The sequence below is a fragment of the Camelus bactrianus genome, chromosome 15, assembly GCF_048773025.1.
Source record: "Camelus bactrianus isolate YW-2024 breed Bactrian camel chromosome 15, ASM4877302v1, whole genome shotgun sequence".
Classification (NCBI taxonomy): Eukaryota; Metazoa; Chordata; class Mammalia; order Artiodactyla; family Camelidae; genus Camelus; species Camelus bactrianus.
The window spans coordinates 48,174,458-48,193,169 of NC_133553.1; the positions used below are offsets into that span (position 1 = coordinate 48,174,458).

The window sequence follows — 18,712 nt, forward strand, 5'->3', positions numbered from 1 at the left end:
ATGGCTATAAATACTTTGTTTTTGTCATACTCATATTTTAGATACAAAGATAATCTTCTGATGCACAATAAACTTTCAACACATTTTCTTCTATGTGGGTGTTATCTAAAAATGTGACATGAGGGAATATCTGCTCTAGCAGAGGGAGAATTTTTATGATTGGAATCTATCTTCTTTTCTACTTGAGTAGTTTATCATCATCTATCAAAATGCATTCAGTTCACTGAAGCAAGGTTAATTATCTGGATTTTAATGACTCTTGAAAATCATACCTTTTCTTCAAAGGTCCCTGGATATTATTTGTAAAGATAAAAAATATAAGGGTTTTCTAAACACAGTTTCTCTCCTAGAAAACTTATCCCTTTTCAACTATGTGTTCTCCGAGAAAAAAAAATTTATTCCAATTATAAATGTCTTTTGATATGCAGTATCTTACTTACATTTTTATGACCTCATTAAGTCCTCTGAAAGCTTGAGATGGGATTACTTTGATAGGGAGATAGGTGAGTGATCTAGAAAAGAAAAATGGAAAGCCAAGAATTTAAGATTAAGATTGGGTGCCTTTTAAGTTCATGAATAAAATTGTGTGTGTGTGTGTGTGTGTGTGTGTGTATGTGTGTGTGTGACTATAGAATACCCAACAACTGGATTCAAGTTGAAAATTCTAACTTGTATCAATAGAGAGATGTGGCATGACTTATTCTTGATCTTTAGCGAAGAATGTGTAATTTTGTAGTTAAGACTGTGAACTTCGGGATCAGACACACCCAGGTTCAAATCCCCACTTTCCCACTACTTGGCTGTAGGACCCTGAGTGTGTTATTTAAGCCCTCTGTTTCAGTTTCTTCATCTATAAAATTGAAATAATAATTCCTGTTTCACAGGGTTGTTATGATGATTAATCAAAATAACCTGTATAAATAATAGGGCTTGGCACCAAGTTAACAGTTAAGGCATAGTTCTAGGCTGGCCTTATAGGCTTGTTTGGAGGATAGAAAGAAGCTATCTTGGGTAGAGTGGAGAAATGGATGGTGAAAATACAACTGAAAACCAGGCAGGCTGGAGAAGGGAAGACTCACTAAGAACATGCTCCCACTTTGGCCTCGTCCATCTTCCCCAGGCAGCCTATTTTAATATTATCCCAACCAGACCACTTTGTTCCTGTGGTTAAATCAAATGGGCATCTCATGCCATTTTGGGGGAACATCTATAGAGATTCCTTCAGGCACTCACTTATATCCAGAGGAACAATCTAAGTGTTCTCAAATTTTGCATTACATAAAAGGTGAGAAAAGAGTGCTTACTCAGTGATAGCAAAACCACAATAGGATGACGTGTGAGTGCCAAAGGAACCTAGGGTTAAGGTAACTCAGGAGAAAGCACCAGCAAGGCAGAGATGAACCATCAACCAATATTCATCAAGCATCTGCTGTGACTGGAGGATTTGGCCCATGGACTGGAAGAGAGGAGGGCAGGGGAGCAGGACATCTCAGGAGGGAAGTGACCATCAGGAACATGGAGAAGAGTGGTGGGAGATGCTGCCTTCTTTTCACGTGTGTGTGCTGTACAGCCTGCCTTAGCTGCTAGGAGAGGACATCTCCGCCATGACGAGCAGATCCCAGGCAGTGAGGTGTCTTACAGTCCCAGGAGGGACTTGCCACTGGTGTAACGTGCTGTGTGAATTATGCGCACCCCACTATACCCTTATTTTATCCACTCAACAATGGTGTGAGGTGGGGATTTCTCTTTCATAGCAGAAGAAACTGGACCACAAGAGATTCAGTCACCAGAACAAGGTAACATGACCCAGCAGGCGGAATCCAGATATTCTTCCTGCTGTGCAACATTGGGCTAAAATCTGTGATTCCCAACCCGCTTTCTCCCTTTTCTTTTTTCTCTGACTTTATTGAGGGATAATTGACAGGATCTACTCAGCAATTTTCAAATGTGCAATACCGTGTTCTTAACTATAGTCATCAGGCTGTACGTTCGATCCTTAGAAATTATTCTTCTTACAACTGAAGGTTTGTACCCTTTGACCTATATCTCCCCATTTCCCCCTTCCCCCCAAGCTCCTGGCAACCACCATTTTATTCTCTATTTCTATGAAATTGGCTTTCTTTTTTTCTTCTACATTCCACATATAAATGTGATACTATTAGTATTTGTTTTTCTCTGTCTGGCTTATTTCACTTAGCATAATGCCCTCCAGTTTCATCCATGTTGTTGAAAATGGCAAGATTTCCTTCTTTTTATGTCTGAAAAATATTCCATTGTGTATATATCCACCACATTTTCTTTATCCATTCATCTGTCAAAGGACATTTAGGTTGTTTCCATATCCTGGCTATTATGAATAATGCTGCAGTGAACACAGGATGCAGATATCTGTTAAGAGATAGTGATTTCATTTCCTTTGGATATATACCAGGTCACCCACTCTCTCTCAGTGAGAAAGGTGAAAGGACAGGCATTGGGACCTTGCTTCGCTTGAGAGGAGGCATGTCACACTCTCACTATTCCTTCTGCAAAGAAGCTTCCCAGCAGTTCCTCTCTAGGGGCTAATGCAAAGAAATTTCACTTCAGAATAATGCTTTCACCCTCAATAGTCTCTTAGAGATGGTACAACCTAGAACAAGTAATCCAAACTTGGTCCTCTGATTTTGTTTTTTAAGAAAGTCCTACCAAGCACAGTGTTCAACACCCAAACTTATTTAATGGAGCATCCGAGAAGAACAGGGACAGTAGGGGGAGAAATCTTCTGATGGCATGTTTGCTTCCTATATTTCTTCTGGAATCATGTCTGCTTGGCTTACTGATTAAAAACACAGTTTTATTGCCCTCTGCACTGCCAAGTCAATAAATTTTCGGAAGAGAAAGCTGTATTCTACTATACCCCATGCAACATCAATAAAACTGACAGCCAAATTCTGATTCCAGAATCTTTATTGCTGGGGCTAATGCAGTGCAGAACATATTTTGGAGAGTGTTTACCTAAAAGCTTTCACTGAACCCTTCAGAGCTGTTTATTCATGCAAATGGAGCCCTGAAGCTGGAGCATCTCAGCAGGCAGTCTCCTGCCCCAAAAGGGAGCACAGTGTGGCTCCCAGGAGAGCAATTTGGCTCAGATTTGACCAGGGAGGTTGCCTGCGTTTTTTATTGATTTTTTTTTAGGGATGAGGGATGAGGAGCAAAGGTTGGATAGAAGTGAGAGGAGCCGTAGATCATGCCCTGGCCATCCTCCGTGACTGCAGATCAGCCCTGGTGCAAGATGAAATTTTGCAGAGTTGATGTTGAGGCCACAGCACAGGAAAGGCAGCGGTGATGAGAGTGAAGATAGAGTCCCCACCTTAAAAGAGCCATTGAGCGAACAAGAGGCTGCTATGTGGATGTGACTGGGGCAAGGAAGAGGGGCTAGTGGGGGTGGTCAGAGAATGGGGAGTGAGGTGAGGTGAGGTGAGGTGAGGTGAGGTGAGGCAGGCGCCCCGAGCTTTTCTCAACAGAAATATTCTCATGAAATGATGTGGAGAATGTGGTTCTATGAATCCCAACCTGTTTTTCCCACTGACTTATATTTTTAGAGATGTCATGTCTTCCTTTCTGATTCGGCTTCAATTGTCAGCAGCTCCTAAGTGTTCAAGTGTCTGTTTTCTGTATTTAAATGTTTGTTCATTTGGCCCATGATTTGTTGATAACTATTTGACTTTACTCCCTTGGATGGTAATCCCTTCTCTGATGGATGCTTCTATGATTTTTGCCATGAAGCCAGAAACTTTTAGCATTGTGAACCGTTGTCTCAATAACCCTGCAATTCTACTCCTGTATACATCTCAGAGGATTCTCACACTGATACTTAAGGGGACTTGCACAAGGATTTTCTTCACAGTATTATGGCATCAGGGGGTGTTGGAGTGGACCTGAGTGTCCACTAGTGAGTGAGGGAGTGGTAAAATGTGGACAGTGCACACTTGCCTAATAGATCAGCAGTTAGAAGCAAGAGTCTAAGGCATGCAGAGCAACATGTGTGGATCTTAGAATCTTAGATCTAAGAGAAACAAGTAAGAAATTAATGATATATATACAATACTATTTGTAGAATTTAAATACATGCATACCAAACATTAGACATTAGAAAACTGTAAATATACCTCAGGATGATTGCCTATGATGAGCTGAAGGAAGTTGGAGAAGGGGATAAAATAAATAACTAAAACCAGAGAGGACTTTGAATGGCTTAATGATAATGTTACTTGAAGGAAGACATATGATCAACTTAACTCTCTGTACCTGAGAAACAAGTGAAAAAGAAAAAGGTTTTATTTTGATATATTGAGTTCCTCTTGCCTTCCCTTCTCTCCATCCTTCCTTTTCTTCCTTCCTTTCTTCTTCTTTTTTTTTTTTTTTATAAAAAGTTAGGACTACAATGTATTCCTAGAATTTTGTGAACTTCAGGATTCTTATGGAAAGGTCTAGTCAGTATCATTTAATAACGAGCAGAAGCCAAGGAGGACTGGGGGAAAGGGAGCCAAAGGCAAGGACAGTCCAGGGTCAACAAAGGGAATGAAAGCTATGCATGAAGCAAAGAAAACTCAAGGAGGGGCAGAGCCTTTCCTGTCTCAGCCCGAGAGGGTGGCACCACCTAACGATGCATCTCGGATGGGTGATAAAGAACCAAGGTTACTGGGCAAATGTGAAGTTGAACTTGCAGGGTGGAGAGTTCTCTCTGCCTCTTGAATAGTGAGCAAGATGGCTGTGGAAGTACACGGTGTGGAACCATGCAGCTGCTTATATTTATTACATTTTACAGAACTTTATACAGTTTTAAACTTTGATTTTTAAATTAATGTATGATACAACACAAGTGATACCTGAATTACGGCGATGTCCACCTTACCCAGGTGCCTTTGCCAGAGATGTTCAAACAAACACTTAGACTGGATGACAAAGGCTGCCCTAGTTTCAACACTTCTGGAAACTCCCATCAACTCAAGAATCCCATCAGCAAATCCCCTAGACCTTCTGCTTATGGGTTGAAGTTGACGTAAAAGCAGTCTCTACTCCTTAGGATTGGAAGTAAGGACTCACCCTAGTCCTGGGATCTTGTGATTGGTCATGACCTGGTGAAGTCCGGTGTCTTTCTGCATTGTCTCCACTAAACTCAACAATAATCAGAGGGTAGGGATGCACCTGCAGTACCTTGACTTACACGCCCCCCCCCCCCCATATATTGGTACTCAATTTTGCCTTGATTCCTTATCCTGCAGCCTGCCTGGTCTCCCCAGAGTCCATGTAGGAGGGGAGCCCCTGCCCTGCCTTCTTGTCATCAATCACCAGATCCTGACCCCTGTATTTTTGCCTCTTAGAAGACACTGCTGACCCAGAACAGTTCCTAGTTGCTATCTGGTTAGGATCAATGCAGTATCTCTCAACTGCTGGGTTCTGACTTTCAAACTGGGCCCCCAGCACAGATAGGGGCCCTGTGTTGGGGCTACCCAATGTAGTTGGGTTAGTTCCTCTAGTGGATGCTGTTGTGGGCTGCCAAAATCATGATTTAGGTCTGGGGTACTCATTCCTCTGGCTACTGGGAGAGTTGGCAACTGAAGCTCTCAGCTGAGTTGCTCTCCTGGAATTATCCTCAGTCTAAGATTGCCACCTTACTCAACATCAGGTCTTCTCCCCTGGGCAGCTCGCATCCAATTACTGGTCAGTGCGTAGAATAAAGGCCTAACCTTTTGCCTCAAGGTAGGACTAACCAGAAAGGCTATCCCGCTTTCAGAGCGTTTCCCATCAACCCTTTCACCTGGGCCCCTGACTCAGTCCCCTTCTCAGCCAACTCCTGTTGCCAGCCATGAGCTCACCTTCTGTCAGAGCCCAGCCATAGATAAGCAAATAGCATTCAGATAAACTCAGTCACCTTGAAGAAGATGATATGCTGCATTATCAGGTCCTCCTTCATTGTTTCTAATGTCTCCTGAGTCTCAAGGTTGGGGCTTGGGCCCCTCTTCTTCTATTTTTCTTCTAAGTTTAATAACACAGGTGACCCTGGGAGAAGCCAGTTTGTCTAGCTTACTGGGTTGCTAATGTACCCTCAAAATAATGTTAGCTGGAGAGTTTCCAGGTCAGGAGGGCTCTGTGTTCCCCTTCAAGGAAACCCAAGGTTTAGAAATCCTTGCTTGTAAAAACCTATCCATTGGGAGATATTTGCATTATCAAACGGTTCTTTGTTCTACAGGAGGATTTGATGAAAGGTTCCTTTAAATAGCAAACTCCCTAGGTGAATGGAAAATACAGTTTGACACATTCTACTTTTAAAGACAGGTATCGCAGAAGCCAATTACAACTGTAGGTTCCCCTACCTCACCTTGGGTTTTTAGAGCTTGGTGTGCACAGATGGTTTCCAAGCAGGACCACATTCTGAAGCCCACAGGCTGAGCACGGCTGGAAGAAAAAAGCCAGGGAAGAAATACAGCACCAGTCTGGAGTCTTCAAAGCCTGGGTGGGATCTTTGCTTACCTTGCCTTTACCTCTCCTGCCCAGCATGGCAGAGTGAAATATTTTTATTCACTTCCCTTTAATTGTTTAGAAAAGCCATCCATATTATCGGTTTAAGAAAGCTACAAACATCCATCTATCTTTCACAGATGGTTTGTTTATTGCTAAAGCTACACACCCTGAATTTTAAAGCACTACAAAATCAGAGGGAGGGAAAAAGACAGAAGCCAGGGATGGTCAAAGATTTTTTACCTAATGAATTCATAGAAATGGGAGGGGGAAACATTATTTAAATTTATTTAATTTTAAAAGAATGTTATTTAAATTATTTAAATTTAAAAGAATGTTAATGTTTTTTCATCCTTACATAAGACCTTATTCTTTATTGAACAGAGACTTAAGAATTCCTGTGTTTTTTTCCCAAAGCAGCTCAGTAAATATAATAAAATAAATATAATATTCCATTCATCTTGGAATGAAATAAAAATATCTTTCCCCTTTACAAGTGATTTTAAATCTTTGTGCTTTCAAATGCATTGATTTATGTGGTAATTTCATTATTGGGTATGTCTTCATTTCTTGGCCTCTTGTCTTCAGCATTTACCTGGAGGGAGCTGAAATGTCAGTGTTAACTGAAATATGAAGTCAGTATAGATGGAGATCCAATATGTAAAGTACATTCTGGAGCATTCCTTAAGAATACAGCCAGGTGGTTTTGATTGATGTTTGACTACTCCTTTAAGCACTTATACAGTATTAGACTCAAGGAATCAGAGTGAAAGGGCTGCTTGCAAGTGGTTTGGTCTAACCCCTCACTTTACAGATGAAGAATCTTAAGTTAGGAAAAGTGAAATACTTTCCTGAAACCACGCGGCATTTAAGCAGCAGATCTGGACTAGAACACAGGTCACTCCATTCCTGGTACAGGTCTATGTCCTACATTAGTCCACGTCAATAGTGTTCCTTTGGAGGTTTGCTGTTACACCCTACTACACAATCCTCTGGTTCTCCTGTGAAAATCTCGCCTTCTGATAGAGCCATCAGCTTCTTGAGGGCGTATGCTTACAGTCTTTAACTTCAAAGATGTACCTTAAATTCCTGTTCTCCCACGAAGCTTCAGAGCCTACCAGAGTGCTTCTTCTTTCTCTCCTCAGCACTCATGATTACCTAGTTTTTTTCTGCACTATCTTTTGAGAATTTACCAAGTACCTTGTATAAATGTTTCCTCTGTTCCACCATTGAACTCCCAGTCTCCGGTGGATTCTGCCTTCACACTCTCTCTTGTTTCCAAGCCCTTTAGTCCGTTTCCACTGCCACCTGGCCATTCTTGTCTCCACCTCAACCACTTCATATTCTCCAAATTGGTTTCCTCTCACCCTGTTCTGGACTTCCTCTGCCCAGTCTAGATTAATCTTCCTGACAATTCCCACCACATCATTCTTCTACTCAGATTTCTGCTATGCCTCCTCTTGACCTGTCTACTTATCTACAAATGTCTGAGCCTTGTATTCCAGGCCCCCCAAATAAAGGCTCAAGCTTCATTTGCGAGTCCTGTTACCTCTCTTCCCTTCGTGTAGCCAATATGCTAAACTTGTGCTGTCCAAAAAGATAGCCACTAGCCACATATGGCCATTGAGTGCTTGAAATATGTCCAGTGCAGATTGAGATGCATTGTAAGTGTAAAATACACACATGGCCCATCCACCCTTCTCTGCTGGTCAGATTCTCCCCTTGACTAAAAGTCTGTCTCAGGCGCTATATACTGTACAGAGTGTGTCTTCACCACCAATTAATTGCATGTGCTTTCTCTCTGGAGGCAACAGAGTGGGACAGTGAAGAGTACATACTCTGGAGCCAGATTCCACGTATGTATAGTGATGATGGTACCAACCACCACAGAGATTTTTAAGATTAAATAAGAAAATGTGTACGTATTATTAATACAGCATCTAGCACAAGATTCGAGCTCATTAGGTACTTCTAATTCACAGCTGCTTCACAGGAAGGATTTGAGCTACCCCAGCTATGCCTAATGACAAATCTACTTCCTGGGGTGGTAGTTTGGGGAATGGGGTAGGGTGGATTCAGTACTTTGGAATGGATTCTTCTGTGTGTCAAGGTAACCCTTAAAATGCCTGTGACTTCTCCAACTCTTGACTCTCTGCTAATTATACGTAGGACAACTGAGAGGGAGGGTGAGCATTCCCACTTGGTACCTTTCTTTGGGGTTCAGTACCTCTTACAGACCTTGCCTGATAGCCTTTTAAAGAAATGATAAAGAACAACCTTCCATTAAATATTTCAACTCTATTGAGCCACTCTTCAGAGTTATCATTTGCTTACTGATTTAAAAAAAATTCAGTCCTCTGGAACTCTCCCATTGGAAAGTGCAATTTGAGTGACTCTTCTCCAAGACAGCCTTTCTGGAGCCCCCAAGAAGCTTTGAGGCGCTTATGAATTATAATGTGAACCAAGATTTTCAAGAAGATTCCCTGGATAATGGATTTTCCGAGTCATTTATGCAGCAACTAAATTAAAAATATAAAGCCTCAGAGGAAAATGGTAAACATATCCAAGCCCTTACTCAAAACCCATTTAAAGTTTTCTAAAGACACGAAGCAAAGTAACCCAGTCTTTACCCCCTAAACTAGAATTCTTCTTCTAGCAGTAAGATTACATGACAAAAATAACTCTGGTAAATAAAACTACATGTTGAATTCTCCCCAGGGAATGTTGGTATCATCTATAATGATTTCTTAAAAATATTTTTTAGAAGAAGAGAATATTATGTTGTCAGGGAGGTGACACTGCAGATATGCTTCAGGAAGCTCTTTCATTATAAGCTTCTGTTTTCAGACACTTTTTAAAAAAAGTAAGCCTGTTACAGCTGATTGCAACTGATATACCACATACTTTTAATTAATTTGATGGAATGAGTTTGAAGTGCCTGAAATTACTGGCATGTGTGCCTTCACTTTTCGCTAACTCTTCAGCTCTGGTAGACACCAACTGATGTGGTTGCCTTGTTCAAAAATGCCCCTTCTCTGGAGGCATCTCATTGCTGGTTGCAGCTGGGTGGAAGCATCTCATTGACTGGGCTCCTGTGTTCCTGTGTCAGGGGTGGAGTGTGGGGCCATCAGATTCTGCCTCTTGGGAATTTAAAACTTACAACAGACAGTAGTCTTTGGAGCTGACTGATTATAAAGGTGGAATCTAGAGGGCCCCTGACCTCTTGCTGCTAAAATGCCAAATTCTCTCCGGTTCTTGCTCTCATTCTTAAATTAAGTTAATCTTGTATGATTCAATTTGTCTGAATTGCTTTGTGGTGCTTGCAAAATGAGAAAAGCCTTAATCAGAGTCCCACCCGAGGTTTCTAGGGGGAAGTATCTCACTGTTCCATTGATGATCCATAAGGCAAACAGGGCATGTGCCTGGTGGTCAGGGAGAGAGCAGAAGGCTTTGAATAGTGATTCCCTAGTAGCTGGTGTCAAAGGCCAGGACTGAGCTTATGGGATAACCATGTTAGCCTGCCTGCCCCTGTATAAAGTGAGGCTTAAAGAACTATGGCTCAAATAATCCCTCCACCAAAGTATCTTGGTTACTCTGGCTCGAAGGGAGAGCTCCCTCCTTTAAACAGTGGACTTTGCTTATAACCTTCATATGGCTTTTATCACTGTCTGTATTTCCCTGCCGCCATCTGAGAACTAGTCCTCTCCTCTCCTGTGGCTGGAAGGCTGTAAGCTCTTGGAGGGCATGGGCGGTGTCTTTGGATCCTGCACGTTGTCCTGTACATTTCAGTGTATAGTTCCTGAGTGGTCAGCAAGTCTGACCTGAAGGTTTTCTATGTGTCCAACCTGAGGCTTAGGGATGGGGAATGGGGAAAGGACCCAGAATAGGCTTGATGCTCTACCTGGGCAGACAGGGCTGACTCAACTGAATGATAGGGAGCAGCGTATTATCAGCTGTTAGGTGGTGTGTTTGGGAGGCAGCTCAGCCTGGGACATCACACTCCAGGCAGTAACGAGCTGTGCTGCTTTGGGGTTCTAACTTCTTTACCTTCCAGGTTGAAAAGACCTAGTGGGTCATTTTCTCTAATTAACAGAAACAAAACTATTCCATCAGGCTTGCCCCTTGGTTGATAGATATTTAATGTTCAACCTCATATATGGGCTGTAGGTTTTTCAGTCTTCTCTGCATCATCAGATTGTAACAATAATACTTGGTAGTTACGCGAAACCTTTCACGTCTGAGTACTTTTGGTTCTGCTGTCTCATTTATCTTTGCCACAGTCCGCCCCACTCAGGGGCAAGAATCATCACACCCCTTTAACACACAGCACAGAGGTTTATCCCTGTCCTGAGCCCACAGTGCACATTAGGGAAAGGAGACTTGGTGCTAGAACTCAGGTATGCTTAGTCTTCGTACTGTTGATCAAGTCAGATAATTTGGAGGCTGTGTTGGTCCCCCAGCCCTGTCATACCAGTCGTACCTGTCATCCCCACCTCTGTGGGCTCAGAAATGCTGTTTGCCACTGCTCATGAGGTGGAATTATGAACCGAGGAGTCACCTCATTTTATCAGAGTCAAGGACAAATTTAACAGCAGCAAGGGATAAAATCTTTATTCTGAAAGTTGAGTTTTACTTGTAAATTGGGCATTTTTGCATTTGGTGACATTAAAGAGCTGGGGGTCAGGGCCACACAGAGAGCAGCTGTGAGTGGTTTGCTGGCTGGGAGTGGGTGGCATCTCCCAGCGAGGCAGGAGCTGGCAGTAAATGAGGACCATGGAGAGAAGCTGCTAGAAGCTGCCCACTGAGTCAGGGAGCCCACCTGCCTGGTGGGTGGGGTTATTTTAATTTCCTTCTTAAAAAAATAGCTGGTGCAAGATTTGCTAAAATCTGCATTAAATGTGATTTTTCGCACACGACGGGGAGCTTCCAGAACAGAACACATATGCTCCTGTGGAGCCAGCCCTCTTGGGTCTGGAAGTGAGTAGCAGGGCCTCTCTTCACCACCATGACTCACTGGCTTTAAAATTCCATGTGTAAGATCAAAGTTACACACGGCAAAGACACCGTCTGGTGCAGCCAACCTGGGAGATATTATTCTGAAAAGAAAGCTTTCGTGCCTCATTTCAAGACATGAAAAGATGCCAAACTGAGAGGCTTGGGAAGATGATGGAAGTGGGTCTAGAAGCAGAAGTGGAGCCCTGAATTAATCTCACTTACTGCTTTTGAAATAAAAAAAGAATAAGACAGAAAAAAACCCAAAGAACTATTGCTCTCCAAGGGCAGAGCTGGGTCCAATGCCAAAGGGATCTGTGTGTGAAGCTTTTGGGCTCCACACTTCCACCCAGATTTTGGGAACTCTGTTACTGTTGCTTGCTTTTTAGTGTCCTACTAGGGGCCATCATGCACTTTCCCCAAAAGGATGATTTTTAAACTAATAAAATCTGGCCCTTGCAAAGCTTCCCCCAGGGAGTCTGTTTATAAGCACAGCCAGGTTTAAGAATTGCCTTGAAGGTAATAGAGAGCTGAGTCAGAACTGATGTTCGAGATCAGCCTCCACCTTGTGTCTTCATATTGTTTTGTGGAGGTAGGGTAGGGAGGGGGGACAGGAGCTTTCCGAATTCCAGAATTATGGGGGGGGGGTTGGTTCAGCTGCAGGGAAGCCAAAGGTAGGAGCCGAGCTGTCCTACTTGTAAGAGTTTGGTTGACTTCCCACTGTCCTGGGGACTCCTACCTGGTATCCTGGCCCAGGAACCAATAAGTCTCAATTTAGGCTGCCTTGGTGGTTGTTTTGTTTTATTTTAGTGGTTCTGGGCCCAGGGATTGATTTTTCTCTAATGAGTGAGTTGAAACAAACAAACAACAAATATTAGGACAGTCTGGGTGGGATCTGCTGATGTAGGTAAGCTTCCAGTCTTGCCGCCCTGAAGCTGGTCTGTTTATTCTAGATGGCCCTTTCAGTGGACAGACTGGGGGGGTTTGCAAAATCTGGGACCTGGATGTCGACACAACACAGAGAGCTCCCTCCACTACCCACAGCATTTCCTCGCCTTCACATCCTCTGGGATGGAGATTTTTAGAATGACATTTAGATGTGGTACATGCTAACTAACATACACACTTCCTTTTTGCGTTGGTTCATGTTTCCTATTCAGCCATCTACTCAGTTTGATCATCATGTAGCTCAGTAGACATTTTAATCACACCACCTGTGAAACTTTGGGAATTCTGAGTTGAATAAGACCTCTTCAAGTGGTTCTCACTATAGCACAGTGATTCAAAGCCAAGGTGGGATGGGGTGGGGATTTTGCCCCCTCTCCCCTTCCCCACCAGGGGCATTTGGCAAATTTCTAGAGACATTTTTTGGTTTATAATTAGGGAGGATAGTGCTACTGGCACATAGTGGATGGAGGCCAGGGATGCTGCTAAACATCCTACAGTGTACAAAACAGCCCATTACAATGAATGATCATCTGACCCCAAATGACAATTGACCTGAGGTTGAGAAACCCTGCTGTAGCAGAGAAGATACACAGGGAATAAAGAGTTATATTATGGTGGATTATGTGCAAAGGTAGATGTAAGTACCAGGTATCAAAGTATGTGTGTGAGGGACAGAGGGGACATTGGGAAGGCTTGTTGGGAAGTGACTCCAAATCATGATTTTTACTTAATGCCTTTATAATCAACTGACCAAGAATGATTTTGAAGGTTTGCTAGTTGAGAGCTACATCTTGGGAATTTTTTTTTCTTTTTGCACAATTCTCTGGGTAATTTAATCAAATATTCCTGATGACTTTATATTTTCCCTTACAAAAAAATTCCCCCAAAAACCAGGGGAGAGGCATAAAAGGGGAAGAAACCATTCAACATTATTATTTGCTTCTCAGCAAGGAGATCTCTAGTCTACTCTCACCTGTTTTTTTCTTCCACCTGGAATCTTCTTCCCTTCTCTCTTTCAAAGTTCAGCTTATAACCCTTGGTCCATGAAGCCTTCCCTTGGAGATTTTAGTCTGTAGTGATTGATCTATTACCTGAATTCCTAGTGCCTTGTTGCCTCTCTCCCTCCCTACACCAGTCTCTTGGGTGTCTTTCCACCTAGATTGTGGGCTCCTCAAGGACAAGGGACCATGCCCTCTGCTGGTACATCCCTCTACTGCACTGAACACCGTTCTGGACCCTGATTTCCGCTCAATGTAGGAGAAAGAGAAAGACATTCAGGAAAGATGTCAGGAGACTAACATCTTCCTGTGACACTAGACTGATGGATACAGCACATTTTATCCTTCCAAAGTCTCTAGATTGTGTCTTATAATAAAGTCTAAGTTTAATCTGTGTTCAGTAGACACAACATGCAAAAAATAAATTACCATTATTATTATTAGCATTTTCTTACTAACAGATTTTTCAAAAGCTGTTTCCATATCAAGCCGATCAACCTTTCTGTTGTCATGGAGACAAAGATCTTTATATAACCATGGGCAAGGTAGACTTTCTTTTTCCTCTTTCTCCCTCCTTCCACTTGCCTGGAACTAATAAGAAAAGGAAAAATTTTAAATCAATTTTTTTCTTTTACTTTTTTTTCCCTCCAATTAAAATAGTGAACATGTGGGAGGCTGATTTTTGTTGTCACATTTTAGATTTTAAATACCCAAGTCTTTAGTAAAACATGGAAAGGGTGGAAAGATCTGAACAATTGACGATGCCATTTTCAAAATTTGTGAGCAGTGGGCTTATCAATGATAAGCAATTATGACTCACTTTTTTTTTTAACCAAATAGTGGTCTTTAGATGGAAGTCTTATAAGGAAGACTACCAAGGCCTGAATGATTAAAACATAGTCTAGCATCTATTGAGGAGCCAGTGATGAATCCTAAGGTGCTCTGTGGTACTTGCCTCCTCCAGCCCCCAGAACTGAGAGAGCTCCCTTCTCTCTGCAGAGTCAAATCCTGTGGATAACTTAGTGCAAGACCACGTCACTCTTCTTCTGGTAGTCTTAGCTCACAATTTCAGCTCTCTTCTTTTTATGAACTCGCAATAACTTGTCATTCATGGTATTTTCTATCTTGTAATTACTATTTACCACTTCATTCATGGTCAAGAAGAGAGGATTTCAACATGAACCCATTCACTTTCTCTTTCCTTTGCCCATCTGTCTTCTTCTCCCAGGACTCAGAAGGATCCCTCTTTTTCTAAGATTAACCCTTCCCCTCTGATCTGACACTTATCTTTCCTTCCATTCCCTTTGAGGTCTTACTCCATCATACATTGTGCCTCCCATCTATCCTTCTCCATGGATTCCTTCCTCTACCTCTCTTTGAAGACAAGACAAAGCAAACAAAAAACTTTTCTTAATCTTGTTTATTGTCCACATTGTCTCAGAGTTTGAGGTTTTAATCTAATCACATCTGCCTTTTGCAATAAATAGGTATTGTATGTGTGTGTGTTGTGGGGTGGGGTGGTGTGGGGAAGAGAATTATATGGAAGAAAAAAGTTTAAAACATCTTCTTACTTTCCTGAAGATTGTATCCTCCATGGAGAGCAATACCTTGATTCTCAAACTTTAGCATGCATCAGAATTATCTGGGGAACTTGTTAAATAAAACACAGATTGCTGGACCACACCCTCAGAGTTTCTGATGCAGCAGATTGGGGCTTGGGACTGAGAATATACATTTCTTTTATTTCCCAGGTGATACTTATGCTGCTGGTCTGAGGCAAGTTGCCTTAAATTAACTACCCTCCTATTCCTTCTTATGCATCTCTTTTGTCATATGGATGTTGAAGTCACCTTATTGTGCTGAAAAACTTATCCTGTTTTGGCCTTCATAGGCTCTACCTCCATAGGGTTCTTACGTGAAGGATGAGGTCACCTCTCAATGATCTGATCCTCAGGGAGCCAGACCTTGTGAGGGTCAGTGAGCTTGTTGACCTAAGGGGTTTCAGTGTCTGGGAGAAGATGCTCCTGGTGTGCATGCCATGATAGTGCACGTGAAGGGAGGAAGTCAAGGATTCTCTGGAATCCCACCTGGATGGCGAAGGGCTTCAGAGCCTGAACAACTGGCTCATTCTTGGGAGCGGGACTAGACAGCCTCAGCAGGCTCGCAGTACGCATATCCTGCCTGCTTCCCACCTACGTCCCCAAACCTAGTCAATCCTATAAAATCTTTTTGAGGGGTTCTGGGCTTCTCTAAACTGTGCTGTGAGGCAGTGAAAGAATTTATTTAGTTTTATTCTTTTCACTTTGGCTTTCTCCAGGAAAGAGGTACTGCTCTCCTGAGGCCAGCATGGGTGTGGCAGCAGGAACTGCTGGGACATCTCAGGGAAAACCTGAATCAGAAAGGAACTGGGACTTGGCTCACCCAGGCCTGCCTCCCACCAGGGGTTCTTCATTCAGTTCCAGTTTGGAGAAGCTGGGAATTTTTTTTTTTTTAAGAAAGGGGTAATTTTTCTTACAAAGACAAGCAAATATTTTTGTATCTTTGGTATTTTATATCTTTTTAGATAGCAGATGAAGTCCTGTCTTTGCTACTCAATAGCTATGTGGCCCTTGAGCAGGTTATCCCATCTCTTTGGATCTCAGGTTCTTATAACCTGTATGATAAATTTCTTATAACCTGTAAGAGAATCATCCATAAGGCGAGTGAGAAAGGCACAATGGTAGTGGCACAGTCATCGATAAGAGCAAGATGGGAGGCTTGTCAGGGAAGGACAGGGGCTGGGACTCCGAAGGCCACTTCCATGGATTTATTTATTGATTGAAACTAATTCTGTCAGCATGGTCCTCACCTTCAGGGACTTGAGCCGACAAGATAATTAATGGAAACTAATTAATATAAACCCCTCAACCTTTAAACTGTTATCTCTCAACCACAAATATTCCCCAGAGGCCACTAACTCTTCCAGAGGAGAAGCTCAGCCCCTCATGAGGGTGGGAGAATCCCCTCTATGAAATGGGCTCCTGACAGGTTGCTGGGAGCCCAAGGAAGTGTTGGGCGTGGGGCTCTCTTTCCTCCCCAGCATGAAACTCCGTCGCCTCTAATGATTAGAACATAACCAAGACCTCCACTGGCTGGGTGCCTTTTGGATAATTTTATAGTCCTCTTCTTTTTTTTTTTCTCTTTAAATGACTTTATCAAGCTTTAATTCATATACCATGAAATTCTCCCATTTTAAGTGTGATTTTCAGTGTATTCATGGAGTTGTGCAACCTGCACAAGGTCCCAGTATCTAATTTTAGACAATTTTTGCCACCCCAAATGCAACACCCTTTAGCAGTAACTGGGCCTTCACCCCAACATGATAGCTACTAATCTCCTGTCTATCTGGACACGTCATATAAATAGAACCATATTATGTGTGGTACTTTTTTCTGAATTGAAGAAAGGGGGCTGGATGACACTTGGATACGCTAGTACCAAAGGCCTCCCTCTCATTTTCACTGCTTCTCTGTAGCGAACAACTTCCTGCAACTGCCTGCTGATGTAGGCAGTTCCCCTAGCCACCTCTGTGAATGTGGAGGGGTGGTGCGGTGCCCGAGGTGGGACTCAAGGCCTCTCATTGATCAGGCAACCAGACTGAAATGCAAGTACATCTGATCAGACCACCAGGTTGAAATGCAAGTACACTTGGGGCTGGTGTGTAAGCTTGTAAGCTCACTAAGCTGTTGGTGGGCACTGGTTGGGGGAGGTGCTGGCCAGCAGCCCTCACTGAGTGACCAGGTCACCCCTGGCCACAGGGCCTGGGCACCCCATTCCTAGGGGACCGCAGGGTGCCAGAGCTAACAAGGCTCAAAGACCACATAAGACTTCTCCAGGCAGAGACAGCTGCTGACCAAGGAGCATGACACCCTGTCCGCTTCCAGCAGCACAGGGAGCGAGGCATTCCCTTGTGGTTTCTGGGCAGTTCATGCCCCTGACAGTGGCCCAAACCAGGGGGAAAGAATGGGCCTGGGGCCTCCAGGGGCTGAAGGGTGCGCCAGCAGACAGAGCCCCAGCCCAAGGCGCGGCAGGGGACAGCAAAGACAGCTCCCAAGCTTTAGCTTCTCATCACCCTGAGAGGTGGTGGGGTTTGACAGGGCGAATCGCCTTTCTCTGAGCATCCAGGTAAACGGGGCCAAAGGGCAGGCCGGGAAGGAGGCCGGAGCAAGCGAGGGTCCCGGGCGGGGGCGCCGCGTACTCACAGTCGGCTGAGGCCGGCCCGTGGGCCGGGGCAGCGCAGGGCGCCGTCGGGCGGGCAGCTGCAGGGCTCGGGGCAGGGCGCCCCGCGCAGCGCCCGGGGCGGCGGTGGTGGCGGCGGCAGCAGCAGCAGCAGTGCCAGGAGCGGCCGCAGCGCCGGGGACCGCCGTCCCATGACCGGGAGCCTGAGCGCGGGCTGTGCGGCTGGGCTGGGACCCAGGACAGCCCCGGAGTGCGGCCCGCGCCCCTCTCCCCGCCCCACGCCTGCCCTCCCACTCCTCCCGCGCCGGCCCGCCCCTGCCCTTCCCCTCCACCCCCAACCCTCGACGGCCAGCCCCGCTGAGTATCCGCTCTGCCTCGACCCGGGCCAGTGGCCAGAGGAACCTCCATCACCTTTTTTCTGAGTTCCCTGCCCTGGCCTCGCCTCTCCATCTGCAGATGGCCCTAGTTATAGGAGGTAGTATGGTCATGGTGAATGCTTTGGATGAGGGATGGGGAGCTCTGAATTCCCTTCCTGGCTCTGCTGTAATTATGAGTATGCAGTTTAGTGAGTTGTGTCCCCTCCCCGAAACTTATTTCTTCTGTGAGAGGGAAAGACTGATACCCACCCTATCCACTTTGGAAGGAGTGAGCATGCTCAGCTCAGACGCTCCTCCTCCTCGCCTTCATTCTCAGCCCCAAATCCTTCCCCCTTCTCTCCCATGAACTCGCTCACATCACTGTCCTCCCAACATCCCCAGTAACGTCTCTGCATTTCTCTCCGTACTAATCACTTTTCTCTTTAGGCTATAGCGACTTGAATCTGTTTTTTGTCTTCACTATAGATTGTGAGGTCCTAGAGAGCAAAGTCCAGTTCAGATTTATTTTTGTATTTCTGGCTCCTATGTGGGAAGTCCTCAGTAAAGATTTGTTGAATGAACATAACTGCTATGATAATGTACAGCAGCTGCCCTGCCCTAATGGGAGGCCCAGTGTAGGCGAGACCCTGTGAAGGTTCTCTCCCTCACATCATGTCTAAGTTTCACCATAAACTAGCA

At 44.1% G+C, this 18,712-nt stretch overlaps 1 protein-coding gene across 1 annotated transcript in view; it reads right to left on the reverse strand.

Annotated features, from left to right (window-relative positions):
• The window catches only part of LHCGR (luteinizing hormone/choriogonadotropin receptor), a 60,480-nt gene extending 42,528 nt beyond the window's left edge, over positions 1-17,952 (reverse strand). The window contains exons 1-2 of the mRNA XM_010967774.3: positions 17,681-17,952; positions 441-512 (exon numbers count right to left, since the gene is read on the reverse strand). Coding sequence (XP_010966076.3) covers positions 441-512; positions 17,681-17,850 — 242 coding nt within the window. The 5' untranslated portion in view covers positions 17,851-17,952. The remainder of the gene's footprint in view (positions 1-440; positions 513-17,680) is intronic.
• Positions 17,953-18,712: the final 760 nt, after the last annotated feature.